Raw genomic sequence first — 15,090 nt, 5'->3', positions numbered from 1 at the left:
TTTTGGAGAGGTTTCCAGATTTAAAGTTAATAACACTAAATCTTAAGGTTTAAATGTCACTATTCCTCTTGACGAACAGGTGCGACTCGCTTCGGAGTTCCCCTTTGTGTGGGGCAGTAGAGGATTCCTTATTTGGGCATAACTACAATGTCAACTGTAGATAAATCTATATCGCACAATTATTCAGAGCTCCTGGGAATAGTGCGCTCACTCATTCAGTCTTGGCATGGGAGACCTATATCCTGGCTGGGACATATAGCCGCTGTAAACAGGTCTCTCCTGCCCAAGATTTTATACCTTATGCAGGTGCTGCCACTACAACCACCCAGATCCGATCAGAACTGCAATCCATCATTGAAACCTTTATTTGGGTGGGCAATCGGGCCAGAATGGCCAGGGAAAGAGCACATGTACCAATTGCTAAAGGAGGACTGGGCGTTCCCCATTTATGGCGTTACTACCAGGGCGCACAGCTACGTTTTATGGTGGAGTGGCAACGTCCCCTCACAGAGAAGCATTGGTGCTTCCTGGACCAAGCGGTGGCAGGGATACACGTAAGGAAAATTCCATGGCTCCCACGTCAATTGTGCCCTGCGGAGGTGTTCGTGCTACAGTGGCAACCTGGTATACGAACAGCGCTTCTAAACGGCTCTCTACTCCGATCCCTCCATTGACCCCGAGCCTGGGAAATCCAGACTTCCCACAGGCCTTGAACGAGCGAGCATGCGCCCAATGGCAGGACGCCAACTGCAAACGAATTGGTGACGTGTTTGATGAACATGGTCAATTAGATTTTGAGCGCTTGCGTTATATTGCAGTACGACACTGGGTCACAAAACAGTCCGTCAGACAACACGCTAGCAGGAAACTTACCCTATTCGAGCACTGGCTACTGTCCACTCTAGAAGGTATGACCACGGACTGCTATCGAACATATACGCATTCCTCAAAACTACTACCAACCCTGCACATACACCGGCTAGGAATAGATGGGAGGCAGAATGTGAACGTACCTTTGCTGAAAAGGAGTGGGCAGACATTCTACACCGGGCACACACATCAGCCGCTAGGGCTTCTGGCAAAGAAACATTCCTGGTATTACACCCTGGCCCGCCTGGCTCAATGGCGGAAGGGGAAGGACGGCCAATGCTGGCACCATTGCAATCAGCCCAGCATGCTTGTCCACCTGCTGTGACACTATCCCAAACTTCACCGCTACTGGATAGATGGATGCCTTGGCAGACATCGACCAAATGTTTCACACTGGGATACCCCGCTTCCCTAGTTGTGTTTTGCTAGGCCTCCCCAACATCCAAACGTACCCCTTACATTTGAATAGAGGGAAAGCCATCCCCTTGCACTTTGTGCAACGAAGCAAGTTCTTCTGTCCAGATGGGGTACGGACACGGCACCAACAGATACAGACTGGCTGCATCAATTGTGGGACTTACTCGTCATGGAAAAGCTAACAGCTGTAATAACTCACACTTTACCCAAATTTGAGAAAACTTGGGGAGCATGTATCGAGCACCTCTCCGACATCTATCGCGAACTCACCTGCCCAGTATATTTACGAGTCCTTCGTCTCGCGTCCGCAGCTCACACTGATAATTAGGTTGTTACCATAAATGGACATAAACAAGAATTCAAGCATTATGTCAAGTGCATATTCGGTCTTTTTTTTCTCGTTCCTGATTTCTCTTACTCTGTTATTTCTTTGTGTGTTTATTCCTCGCCGGCCATTGGAAGTAGGCGACGGCTGTTGTATTTTTTCTTTCCCTCTTCATCAAAATAAAAATGTTGTTACAATCCTAAAAATGTGGGCAGAGAGTTGGCGGGTCTTCAAGCCCATACTCTAATATAGCCTGCCTTGCAGCAGCGCATGCGCTGCCGGGGCTCGACCTAAAAACGACCCCGACCCCCCCTACGCGTGGTTAAGCCTGCGTTGTAAATGCAGTTTCCCCTCTCAAGTGTTCGCCATTTGCCCTTCGAAGACGGCTTCCCCTTTGATGCGTGCCTTTTGGGCCAACACCTTTGTGGCTTCCGGCCAGGGAGAGGCAACGCCTCTACCCCAGGCAGGCTTCTATGATGTCATTTTGTTAGAGCGGTTTATACATCTCCCCAGGAGGGAAGAAAGCGGTCTCGGTGACAGGCTGCCAGGGTGCCACTGTAGCTGGGCACAAAATAAAACTTGGGATAGCAAAGTGGCAACTTTTTCAAAGTTGCACGTAGCAACAAGTTACATTAATAGCAACTTGGACACAAAGTTAGGTTTAATATAACAAGTTATTTGATGCCTTGGAGTACCAACTTTGCTCTGCCCTTTCAGGAGTTAGCACAGCTGATTGGTCAGTGTGTCCACCAGTCTCCAACTGGTTTACCACTACCTTTCGATGGAAAAAAAGAAAATGTTGCATTTTTACTGCCAGAACATGTAAAAGACATGTTCTGCCTTTCAATATGTTGCTCCCTGCCTTACTGCTGGAGAGGGGATTTGCACACGTTGGGAAGGGGGGGGTCAGGTCTGGGCTTTGCAGGGGGTTTAAATAGCAACAGAAGCCAGCGCGAGCAAGGCTTTCCAGGCTGTAATGGAAGGCTGGGAGACACGTTTTTCCATTGCCACTCCCACGGTGGCACAACCAGTGCTGCAGGCCCTGGGTGGACCCCCCTAAGGTACAGGCCATGGGTACTTTATAGTTGGGGCAAGTGGTTCGGTAAACGCCAAACCTACATGTTTTAAGGTCAGAGCACTGGCACGGAGTCTGGCGGGCAGAGCTCGGTGCCCTCAGAGTCGAAAAACCAGCAGCATCAGAAGAAAACATTGGGGGAGACCTTACAAAAAGGCGTTTCCGTGCACTTCAGAACTGGTGGACAAAGGGTCACCGAGTGACCGCCTCTGCACCGATTGGCGAAGGACAAGTAAAGCGGGTGTACTTTGATTGACAGCTGTTTCTCGGATCCGCTCTTTCTTAGAAGGTATTTATTTCATTTACAGACACGGACTGCGGTGTCGCTTGCCCGACTCTCAAAGTCACCGCACTGGGGTGAGTGACTTCTGTGTGGAGTCCATGCGCGTCAGCTGATTGGCCGCCGGTGGTCTGACTGACGCTTTGCTAAAGTTATTGCACCGGTTGATTGACAGATGTAAAACCGCTACTGTCTTGAAGCTGCTATTTTGGTGATTGACTGACTTGTTAATTTCATAAACTTTTTCTTAAAGTTAACGTACGTCAGTTGATTGACAGCTGTGTGCTTTCGTGAACTTTCGAGAACTTACTGCACTGAACTGAGTGACAGTGGGGTCTTTACAGTTGGGTCTTTACTTAAGGCCACTCTTGTCGGTGGGGCGCCCGCGGCCTTTTATTGGACCTCTACCAGAGATCAGTGGCTGATTGCTCAAACTTGGCCTCTCTGTGGAGAGGAGTTATTTGCCGACCTGCCGCCGGCTCGTGCCCTGTGGGAGCCCAGGCGCTCGGGGTTACACATTAACTGCGACTTTAAACAATTTGAGTAATGTAGGGGCCTGCGGGAAGGGCCAGGCCGAGGGAGCAGAGACATGAAATATCCATGGAGGCCTGCATCCGGTAAAGTGCCGGGTAGACCCCGGCCCCGCCTCCAGGCAGGCGGGACAGACAGTCAGTCAGACCAGGTAATACAGCAGCACCAGCATCACCCACAAGAGGTACACCTGCACAGACGTCAGCAGTGCCAGCTAGCCTCACGCCACCACCCTCCCACACAGAACAAGCAGCAGACCAGGCATCCCTCACATACCGACACTGCAGAGCACACAGGAGCAATGCACGTTTACCTGCTCCACAGAACCAGTTCTGAGCAGGTAGAAGCAGCGAAGCAAGCTTCCTCGCACACAGAACAAGTACAAGAAAAGCAGCTGTGGTGCAAGCTTCCCTGGCACAGAGCAGGTAGATGAAAAGCAGCTGTGGTGCAAGCTTCCCTGGCACAGAGCAGGTAGATGAAAAGCAGCTGTGGTGCAAGCTACCCTCACACACAGAACAAGTACATGAAAAGCAGCTGTGGTGCAAGCTACCCTGGCACAGAGCAGGTAGATGAAAAGCAGCTGTGGTGCAAGCTACCCTCACACACAGAACAGGTACACGAAAAGCAGCTGTGGTGCAAGCTTCCCTGATACAGAGCAGGTAGATGAAAAGCAGCTGCGGTGCAAGCTGCCCTCACACACAGAACAGGTACATGAAAAGCAGTTGTGGTGCAAGCTTCCCTGACACAGAACTGGTAGATGAAAAGCGGCTGCGGTGCAAGCTACCCTCACACACAGAGCAGGTACATGAAAAGCAGCTGCGGCGCAAGCTACCCTCACACACAGAACAAGTACATGAAAAGCAGCTGTGGTGCAAGCTTCCCTGACACAACAAGTACATGAAAATCAGTTGTGGTGCAAGCTTGTCTTACACACACAGAGCAGGTACATGAAAAGCAGCTGCAGTGCAAGCTTGTCTTACACACACACAGCAGGTAGATGAAAAGCAGCTGTGGTGCAAGCTTCCCTGACACACAACAGGTAGATGAAAAGCGGCTGCGGTGCAAGCTACCCTCACACACACAACAGGTAGATGAAAAGCAGCTGCGGTGCAAGCTTCCTCACACACAGAACAAGTACATGAAAAGCAGCTGCTGTGCAAGCTTGTCTTACACACACACAGAGCAGGTACATGAAAAGCAGCTGTGGTGCAAGCTTCCTTGACACAGAACAGGTACATGAAAAGCAGATGTGGTGCAAGCTTCCCTGACACAGAACAGGTAGATGAAAAGCAGCTGTGGTGCAAGCTTCCCTGATACAGAGCAGGTAGATGAAAAACAGCTGCGGTGCAAGCTACCCTCACACACAGAACAAGTACATGAAAAGCAGCTGTGATGCAAGCTTCCCTGACACAGAACAAGTGGATGAAAAGCAGATGTGGTGCAAGCTACCCTCACACACAGAACAAGTACATGAAAAGCAGCTGTGGTCCACTCCAAAGCACTCCTACGCCGGACAGGACCAGGCGACACAAAACCAGACTCCAAGAGCCTTCTGTCTTAGTCCAGGCCAGAGAGGTGTGGCGCTCCCCGAGTCTGCTCACCCAGACAAGGAAATTAGAAATACATCTTTCTTTTCAGAAGGCTGTAAAAAATGACTTTTCAAATTATCGCCTCCTAAGGGACACTTAAGCTGCTTCAAGAACACACCCATCAATCACAAAACTAGTAAACCGCAATGCACCATGGGACAATACTTCCTACAGACCAGAAATCAAATGTTTTATAGGGTGAAATAAAGCTGCGTGAAGGTGATCTACCCCTCACACACATACCGCTAAAAAGTGCCACGATGCCTCACTGGTGGCAGCTGAGCACTAAACAAGTAATAAATAACATAACACCCAACAACTTCTTTAAAAAGGTTTTGGCTGCGCGTGCACTGGGCGCGTGCAAGGCCAGCCTCGTGTTACACCTGTTCAAAATCTGAGGGCCGTCCCTGGAGGTCAGGCAGCAGCGGTGTCCACCCTGCTTTACGGAGAGAGGACCATTCAGTTACTGCCAGCACCTGGCTCATTGTCACTTTGTCCCCATTCAGTCCGTGGCCTCTTTAACATGAACTATTCTCACACAAACAGCCACACTTCCGCTACTGCCATCATGGGTAGGGCGTGAAACAACTCCTCCTGTATCACCGGCCCAGAAAGCCCCGCATCCCCTCCCCGCAGGATCCTTCCCCGGCGCGGATTGGACGGAGAAGGAGACTCACCAGTTTGATGCTGTCCTCGGGCCGCAGCAGGTCCACCATCGCCTGCAGGTGGCCTCTCTGCTGCAGGTCCTGGTCCTGCGCACTTTTGTTCCGCTTGTGAGTCTTGTGCAGTGGAGGGGTGGAAGCGCTGGGCCCGTCAGCCTCCTCTTCCTCCTCCTGCAGGAGCAGAGCGGCCCCTTTCACCATCACAAAGCTGTGCCTGTGGAGGAGGGTGCAGAGGTGTGAGGGAGGACCCGAGTAAAGAGCAGCGATGAAGAGTTCAGCAGAGAAGAGGCGGAGCAGAGTGAAAAGGAGATGCGTGGAGTACAGCAGAGAAGAGGAGGAGCACAGGAGGGGAAGAACTGAGAGGAGACAAGAGTGGACCATAGTGAAGAGATGATGAACTCGAATGAGAAGAGGAGGAGCAGGGTGAAAAAGTAAGATGAGTTCAGCAGAGAAGAGGAGGAGCACAGCAGGGGAAGAACTGAGGAGAGAGACAAGAGTGGACCATAGTGGAGAGATGATGAACTCGAATGAGAAGAGGAGGAGCAGGGTGAAAAGGAGAGACGAGGAGTTCAGCAGAGAAGAGGAGGAGCACAGGAGGGGAAAGAACTGAGGAGGAGAGAAGACAAGACGGGACCACAGCACAGTGGAGAGATGCTGAACTCGAATGAGGAGAGGAGGAGCAGGATGAAAAGGAGAGACGAGGAGTTCAGCAGAGAAGAGGAGGGGCACAGCAGGGGAAGAACTGAGGAGAGAGACAAGATTGGACCACAGTGGAGAGATGATGAACTCGAATGAGAAGAGGAGGAGCAGGGTGAAAAGGAGAGACGAGGAGTTCAGCAGAGAAGAAGAGGAGCACAGCAGGGGAAGAACTGAGGAGGAGAGAAGACAAGACGGGACCACAGCACAGTGGAGAGATGCTGAACTCGAATGAGGAGAGGAGGAGCAGGATGAAAAGGAGAGACGAGGAGTTCAGCAGAGAAGAGGAGGGGCACAGCAGGGGAAGAACTGAGGAGAGAGACAAGATTGGACCACAGTGGAGAGATGATGAACTCGAAAGAGAAGAGGAGGAGCAGGGTGAAAAGGAGAGACGAGGAGTTCAGCAGAGAAGAAGAGGAGCACAGCAGGGGAAGAACTGAGGACGAGAGAAGACAAGACGGGACCACAGCACAGTGGAGAGATGCTGAACTCGAATGAGGAGAGGAGGAGCAGGATGAAAAGGAGATACGAGGAGTTCAAAAGAGAAGAGGCGGAGCACAGCAGGGGAAGAACTGAGGAGAGAGACAAGATTGGACCACAGTGGAGAGATGATGAAGTCGAATGAGAAGAGGAGGAGCAGAGTGAAAAGGTGAGGTTAGTTCAGCAGAGAAAAGGAGGAGCAGAGGAGGGGAAAGAACTGAGGAGGAGGAGAGGGGACAAGATTGGACCACAGCACAGCACAGAGAGGATGAACTCTGATTAGAAGAGGAGGAGTAGAGGTAAACGTGGCTCTGAATTCGATGATAAACATAGACAAAGATATTGTGTAAGGTCCTTACATCGCGATTAGCGCCAGAAATTGGCGGCTGATCCACCCAGACCGGTATGGGTGTATACCCGGACGGAGCACATACATACATAAGTACTTTTATTTTGATTTGTTAGAATCGTAAAAGGGTGGAACTTACCACCATGTGCTAAACATCAACGTATTGATCAGCGTAAAACAGCATAAAACATGCCCCTGTGTCCTGGGCGACTTTGCACATATACATCTAGACACAAACACATTGATCTTGGGAGCCAAAGCAGAAGTGGCACTGTTGTTTCTAGATCTTTGCATTTATCACTAAAAATTAAGCATTTAAAAAAAAAATGACTAATAAAAATTGACAGATTATCGGTGGAAAAGACGTTTTGAGATTTATGATTTTTGATGCAGCTTAATACACAAGGATATTGTCAAAAACAGTAACTGGTGCATGTGTAAAGCGCTCGGATACTTTTCTTGATTCTGGTCGGGGCTGAATGAATTAAATGTCAGACAGGACTAAAAACCCAGGGAGAAAAAAGAAAATCACTTGAACATGCAGTAAGCTGGACTGGGTCTGAAAGTGGAGGCCGATCTTCCAGTTCAGAAAGTCGGCCGGGGTCTCCTGGTCAACAGTAACTTGTGGGGCCAGTTTCTGCAGCCTTTTCACATGTCCGAGGTCTAAAGAGTGCAGGGGTCTGCTGAGAAGTGTCTGTGTTTGTTGTTAAAGTGGAGGCGGGTCTCCCTCTCTTCCTCACAGGGCCTGGAAAGTTTAGGAAGGGCTGGGACGTCTCTGGGTCTCGCATTTGAGAGAGATTAAGCTATTGACATTGTAAATAACAATGCCGTTTCTTTAAATGTTTTAAAAACAAAAACATAAACAAAAATAATGTCATAAGCAATGCCAATAGCTCTAACTTTAACAATGCAGAGACCATTGCATTGTAAATGCTTGTTAGGTCGTGCATTCGAGACCTCTTGTATATACTTATATGTGTATGTACTTTGCGGGCTCTGGAGATCAGCCCTAGCACTTGTCTGCTTCCGCTTAGGGACTTTTTTTTTCTGTTCAACTGCCTCTATTTAATTGTTTGATAGAAAACGACCAGCAGAGGTCAGTAAAATACCAGAATTGCTTTCTGCTATGGGACTTTCTTTTTTAAGGTCGAGCATTCGAGACCTCTTGTATATACTTTAGTATATACTTGTATGTGTGTGTACTTTGCGGGCTCTGGAGATCAGCCCTAGCACTGGTCTGCTTCCGCTTAGGGACTTTTTTTTCTGTTCAACTGCCTCTATTTAATTGTTTGATAGAAAACGACCAGCAGAGGTCAGTAAAATACCAGAATTGCTTTCTGTGGAGAGACTTTCTTTTTTTAATTTTTCTGGCAACTGCCTCTATTTAACTTTCTTTATAGAAAACGACCAGCAGAGGATAGAAAAATACCAGAATCACTTTAGCATTCTCTAAATTCCAGTCCAGAGAAATAGTCTTCCACGAGCACCCGTAGACAATATTTTTTTCAAATCTTGTATTTTCAATGATATGACCACCGAAGGCCCTGATTTTATATTAAAACCAGAGCTTTGGACTATACCATCTCCAGCTGAAAGGCAATATTTCTCTCCATGTGTTCCCATACCTGGCGTGTCACGCAGTTTGGTGGTTACTTTCCCTCCATGTTAAAGAACAGTAGATGTTTCAGCACCCAGGCTAAATAGCTAAATACATATAAGGTCCCAAAGACGAGACCGATTGCATTGCAAATGCTTGTTAACCGATGCAAGCGTTGTGGACATAGTGCAACAGGTGTGCCCCACATACCCGGACGTCCCCCCCTCTTCTGAACGGTTTCGAATGTTACTAGTATATGGTGGAGGGAGACACTTGGTTTCTCAGTCATACAGAGACGTGACGACAAACCTAGGGTCTATCCAAGGCTAGGGAAGGGGGGGGGGGGGAAGAGGAGTTGGGGGCATCACTAGCAGACGCACAGTGGAAGGCTGCTTGCGCACTGGTTAAGCATGGGACGAGCAATGCGCGGGTCAAACTAGTACATTTCAGTTATCTACACCGCACGTATGTTACCGGCACCCCTACATAGAATAGACCCCACCAGAACTGACGGATACCACCGGTGTCAGGGTAGACCTGCAGCCTTCCTTCACTCAGCCTGGTGCTGTCCCCTGGCGCATGCGTACTGGGAGCTGGGGAGCAGACGATAAGACGCCATTGAGAGTATGGAGGTGAAACTGGACCCCGCCACCTCTCCTGGGGGGACCTGAAACTCATTGAACAGGTAATTTATAAAGCGATCCGCGGGTATCAAGGCGCTGAATCTATGGAATTCCAAACCCCTCTCCGGGCTCATCTAATAAATCCAAAAGTACAAGCCTAAAACGTGAAAAGCCAGGTTTTTAAATGTTTTCGAAAGGTGCCAAAGGAGTCCGTCTCCGCGAATTTCACACCTGCCACAGAGAAGGGGCGAGCACCCGTCCTGCCTGTCGAAACGTAAAGACTACAACTTTCTTGCCGGAGGCGGATCTCACATGCCTGGTGGCCCTGTACCGATGAAAGGCGGAGCTGACTGCCAATGCGCCCTTATCGTGAAGAGCAAGGTGCACCGGATTAGGTGCAGTGAAGATCACGCGATGTCTAACTGGCGGCCAGCAACGATTCCGAAGGCCTCCGTCTACGGAAAGATGTTGAGGGATGTTGAGGATGAGCCGTGCAGCTGCGTTTTGCACCGTCTGAAGTTTGGCGCCTCGTTTGTAGAGCCATACTAGGGGAGGACCCGGAACGTCAAAGGTAGAGTCCCCAAACAACCCTCTGTGGCCAACAAATAGGTATGGACAGATGAGATGATAGGACTAGAGTGAAATGGAGATATGAGGGGTATTCAAGAGGACAGAGGAGGAGAGGCGAGCAGAGGAGGAAAGTGAGGGACAGAGACGAGCACAGGAGAAGAGAAGAGCACAGATGTGGAGTACAAGAGGAGACCTGAGGAGCACACGGAGGACAGAGAAGCATCAGAGTACACGAGAGACCTGAGGAGCACATGGAGGACAGAGAAGCATCAGAGTACAAGAGAGACCTGAGGAGCACATGGAGGACAGAGAAGCATCAGAGTACAAGAGAGACCTGAGGAGCACATGGAGGACAGAGAAGCATCAGAGTACAATAGAGACCTGAGGAGCACATGGAGGACAGAGACGCATCAGAGTACAAGAGGAGACCTGAGGAGCACATGGAGGACAGAGAAGCATCAGAGTACAAGAGAGACCTGAGGAGCACATGGAGGACAGAGAAGCACCAGAGTACAAGAGGAGACCTGAGGAGCACATGGAGGACAGAGAAGCATCAGAGGACAAGAGAGACCTGAGGAGCACATGGAGCACAGAGAAGCATCAGAGTACAAGAGGAGACCTGAGGAGCACATGGAGGACAGAGAAGCATCAGAGTACAAGAGAGACCTGAGGAGCACATGGAGGGCAGAGAAGCATCAGAGGACAAGAGAGACCTGAGGAGCACATGGAGGACAGAGAAGCACCAGAGTACAAGAGAGACCTGAGGAGCACATGGAGGACAGAGAAGCATCAGAGCACAAGAGAGACCTGAGGAGCACATGGAGGACAGAGAAGCACCAGAGTACAAGAGGAGACCTGAGGAGCACATGGAGGACAGAGAAGCATCAGAGTACAAGAGAGACCTGAGGAGCACATGGAGGACAGAGAAGCATCAGAGTACAAGAGGAGACCTGAGGAGCACATGGAGGACAGAGAAGCATCAGAGTACAAGAGCGACCTGAGGAGCACATGGAGGACAGAGAAGCATCAGAGTACAAGAGACCTGAGGAGCACATGGAGGACAGAGAAGCATCAGAGTACAAGAGGAGACCTGAGGAGGACATGGAGGACAGAGAAGCATCAGAGTACACGAGAGACCTGAGGAGCACATGGAGGACAGAGAAGCATCAGAGGACAAGAGAGACCTGAGGAGCACATGGAGGACAGAGAAGCATCAGAGTACAAGAGAGACCTGAGGAGCACATGGAGGACAGAGAAGCATCAGAGTACAAGAGAGACCTGAGGAGCACATGGAGGAGGACAGAGAAGCATCAGAGTACAAGAGGAGACCTGAGGAGCACATGGAGGACAGAGAAGCATCAGAGTACAAGAGAGACCTGAGGAGCACATGGAGGACAGAGAAGCATCAGAGCACAAGAGGAGACCAGAGGAGCACATGGAGGACAGAGAAGCATCAGAGTACAAGAGGAGACCTTAGGAGCACATGGAGGACAGTAAAGCATCAGAGCACAAGAGGAGACCTGAGGAGCACATGGAGGACAGAGAAGCATCAGAGTACAAGAGGAGACCAGAGGAGCACATGGAGGACAGAGAAGCATCAGAGTACAAGAGAGACCTGAGGAGCACATGGAGGAGGACAGAGAAGCATCAGAGTACAAGAGGAGACCTGAGGAGCACATGGAGGACAGAGAAGCATCAGAGTACAAGAGAGACCTGAGGAGCACATGGAGGACAGAGAAGCATCAGAGTACAAGAGAGACCTGAGGAGCACATGGAGGAGGACAGAGAAGCATCAGAGTACAAGAGGAGACCTGAGGAGCACATGGAGGACAGAGAAGCATCAGAGTACAAGAGAGACCTGAGGAGCACATGGAGCACAGAGAAGCATCAGAGTACAAGAGAGACCTGAGGAGCACATGGAGGACAGAGAAGCATCAGAGTACAAGAGGAGACCCGAGGAGCACATGGAGGACAGAGAAGCATCAGAGTACAAGAGAGACCTGAGGAGCACATGGAGGACAGAGAAGCATCAGAGTACAAGAGAGACCTGAGGAGCACATGGAGGACAGAGAAGCATCAGAGTACAAGAGGAGACCTGAGGAGCATATGGAGGACAGAGAAGCATCAGAGTACAAGAGAGACCTGAGGAGCACATGGAGGACAGAGAAGCATCAGAGTACAAGAGAGACCTGAGGAGCACATGGAGGACAGAGAAGCATCAGAGTACAAGAGACCTGAGGAGCACATGGAGGACAGAGAAGCATCAGAGTACAAGAGAGACCTGAGGAGCACATGGAGGACAGAGAAGCATCAGAGTACAAGAGAGACCTGAGGAGCACATGGAGGACAGAGAAGCATCAGAGTACAAGAGAGACCTGAGGAGCACATGGAGGACAGAGAAGCATCAGAGTACAAGAGGAGACCTGAGGAGCACATGGAGGACAGAGAAGCATCAGAGTACAAGAGAGACCTGAGGAGCACATGGAGGACAGAGAAGCATCAGAGTACAAGAGGAGACCTGAGGAGCACATGGAGGACAGAGAAGCATCAGAGTACAAGAGAGACCTGAGTTGCACATGGAGGACAGAGAAGCATCAGAGTACAAGAGAGACCTGAGGAGCACATGGAGGACAGAGAAGCATCAGAGTACAAGAGAGACGTGAGGAGGACATAGAGGACAGAGAAGCATCAGAGTACAAGAGAGACCTGAGGAGCACATGGAGGACAGAGAAGCATCAGAGTACAAGAGACCTGAGGAGCACATGGAGGACAGAGAAGCATCAGAGTACAAGAGACCTGAGGAGCACATGGAGGACAGAGAAGCATCAGAGTACAAGAGAGACCTGAGGAGCACATGGAGGGCAGAGAAGCATCAGAGTACAAGAGGAGACCTGAGGAGCACATGGAGGACAGAGAAGCATCAGAGTACAAGAGGAGACCTGAGTAGCACACGGAGGACAGAGAAGCATCAGAGTACAAGAGAGACCTGAGGAGCACATGGAGGACAGAGAAGCATCAGAGTACAAGAGACCTGAGGAGCACATGGAGGACAGAGAAGCATCAGAGTACAAGAGACCTGAGGAGCACATGGAGGACAGAGAAGCATCAGAGTACAAGAGGCGACCTGAGGAGCACATGGAGGACAGAGAAGCACCAGAGTACAAGAGGAGACCTGAGGACCACACGGAGGACAGAGAAGCATCAGAGTACAAGAGGAGACCTGAGTAGCACACGGAGGACAGAGAAGCATCAGAGTACAAGAGAGACCGGAGGAGCACATGGAGGACAGAGAAGCATCAGAGTACAAGAGAGACCTGAGGAGCACATGGAGGACAGAGAAGCATCAGAGTACAAGAGAGACCTGAGGAGCACATGGAGGACAGAGAAACATCAGAGTACAAGAGAGACCTGAGGACCACATGGAGGACAGAGAAGCATCAGAGTACAAGAGAGACCTGAGGAGCACATGGAGGACAGAGAAGCATCAGAGTACAAGAGACCTGAGGAGCACATGGAGGACAGAGAAACATCAGAGTACAAGAGAGACCTGAGGAGCACATGGAGGACAGAGAAACATCAGAGTACAAGAGAGACCTGAGGACCACATGGAGGACAGAGAAGCATCAGAGTACAAGAGAGACCTGAGGAGCACATGGAGGACAGAGAAGCATCAGAGTACAAGAGAGACCTGAGGAGCACATGGAGGACAGAGAAGCATCAGAGTACAAGAGAGACCTGAGGAGCACATGGAGGACAGAGAAGCATCCGAGTACAAGAGAGACCTGAGGGGCACATGGAGGACAGAGAAGCATCAGAGTACAAGAGGAGACCTGAGGAGCACATAGAGGACAGAGAAGCATCAGAGTACAAGAGGAGACCTGAGGAGCACATGGAGGACAGAGAAGCATCAGAGTACAAGAGAGACCTGAGGAGCACATGGAGGACAGAGAAGCATCAGAGCACAAGAGGAGACCAGAGGAGCACATGGAGGACAGAGAAGCATCAGAGTACAAGAGGAGACCTTAGGAGCACATGGAGGACAGTAAAGCATCAGAGCACAAGAGGAGACCTGAGGAGCACATGGAGGACAGAGAAGCATCAGAGTACAAGAGAGACCTGAGGAGCACATGGAGGACAGAGAAGTATCAGAGTACAAGAGAGACCTGAGGAGCACATGGAGGACAGAGAAGCATCAGAGTACAAGATGAGAGGCGAGAGAGAAGAAGACCACAGTTGAAGAGAGAGCTATCCGTGAAGGGAAGAGGACACAGTTGTAAAGAAAAATACATTGGAAAGAGTAACTATTGGAGTGATTTTGAACTCTTACCTTCTCTGGAAGCGGCTCCTGCGGAGGCACTCGTCATCCTGAGAAGGAAGCAGGGAGGTAGAGGTAACCAGTACACAGCGAACGCCGGTAGTGAGGGCGAGAGCGTAATTAGAGAGAGGAGATAGCGAAGGTGGCACAGAGGGAGGCACAGAAGGAAGGAAGAGGGGGAGGTGAGGGATAGAGGAATGGAACAGTAGAGAGCGAAGAGGAGGTAGGATGAGAAAGGTAAAGTGGGTCGACGGGGACAGAGGGCAGAGATTAAGAAAGGGGGGGAGAAACAAATGAGAGATTTGTTAGTTCTGCCAGTGCTGATGGGGTTCAAGTTCAGGTTTCACTGATTTGAACAATAAAGTCAACCACAAAAAAATAATGTACAGTATTTAAACATTATCAATGTAGACATTTTAACCAATGCAAAATAACCATCTCTTAAAACAGAAATGTTTACGTGCTGGGTGTATCTATGTATTTGGCAGACCAGCCGCGGGGTTGATGAGACCCAACACTCGCCCGAGGAGCTTGGGATCAATACCCCCACCTCCAATAACTCCAAACACAATCAAACACTTCACACCAATACGTATGATTTTAGCTTTGACACATGGAAAGGTTGGATGTATCTTACAATGTAAGCATAACTGTAGACAAAGGTTTACTGGATTCATATGTGTACGAATGATTAAAATCTAAAAAAAAAAA

At 49.8% G+C, this 15,090-nt stretch overlaps 1 protein-coding gene across 1 annotated transcript in view; it reads right to left on the bottom strand.

The window, feature by feature from the left end:
* SSH3 (slingshot protein phosphatase 3) overlaps positions 1–15,090 on the bottom strand; it is a 207,182-nt gene that overhangs the window by 126,996 nt on the left and 65,096 nt on the right. The window contains exons 2-3 of the mRNA XM_085651623.1: positions 14,392–14,429; positions 5,765–5,963 (exon numbers count right to left, since the gene is read on the bottom strand). Coding sequence (XP_085507749.1) covers positions 5,765–5,963; positions 14,392–14,429 — 237 coding nt within the window. The remainder of the gene's footprint in view (positions 1–5,764; positions 5,964–14,391; positions 14,430–15,090) is intronic.

The sequence above is a fragment of the Triturus cristatus genome, chromosome 4_1 (assembly GCF_964204655.1).
Source record: "Triturus cristatus chromosome 4_1, aTriCri1.1, whole genome shotgun sequence".
NCBI lineage: Eukaryota > Metazoa > Chordata > Amphibia > Caudata > Salamandridae > Triturus > Triturus cristatus.
The sequence above is the reverse complement of the archived record's forward strand: the minus strand, read 5'-3'. Positions and strand labels throughout refer to the sequence as shown.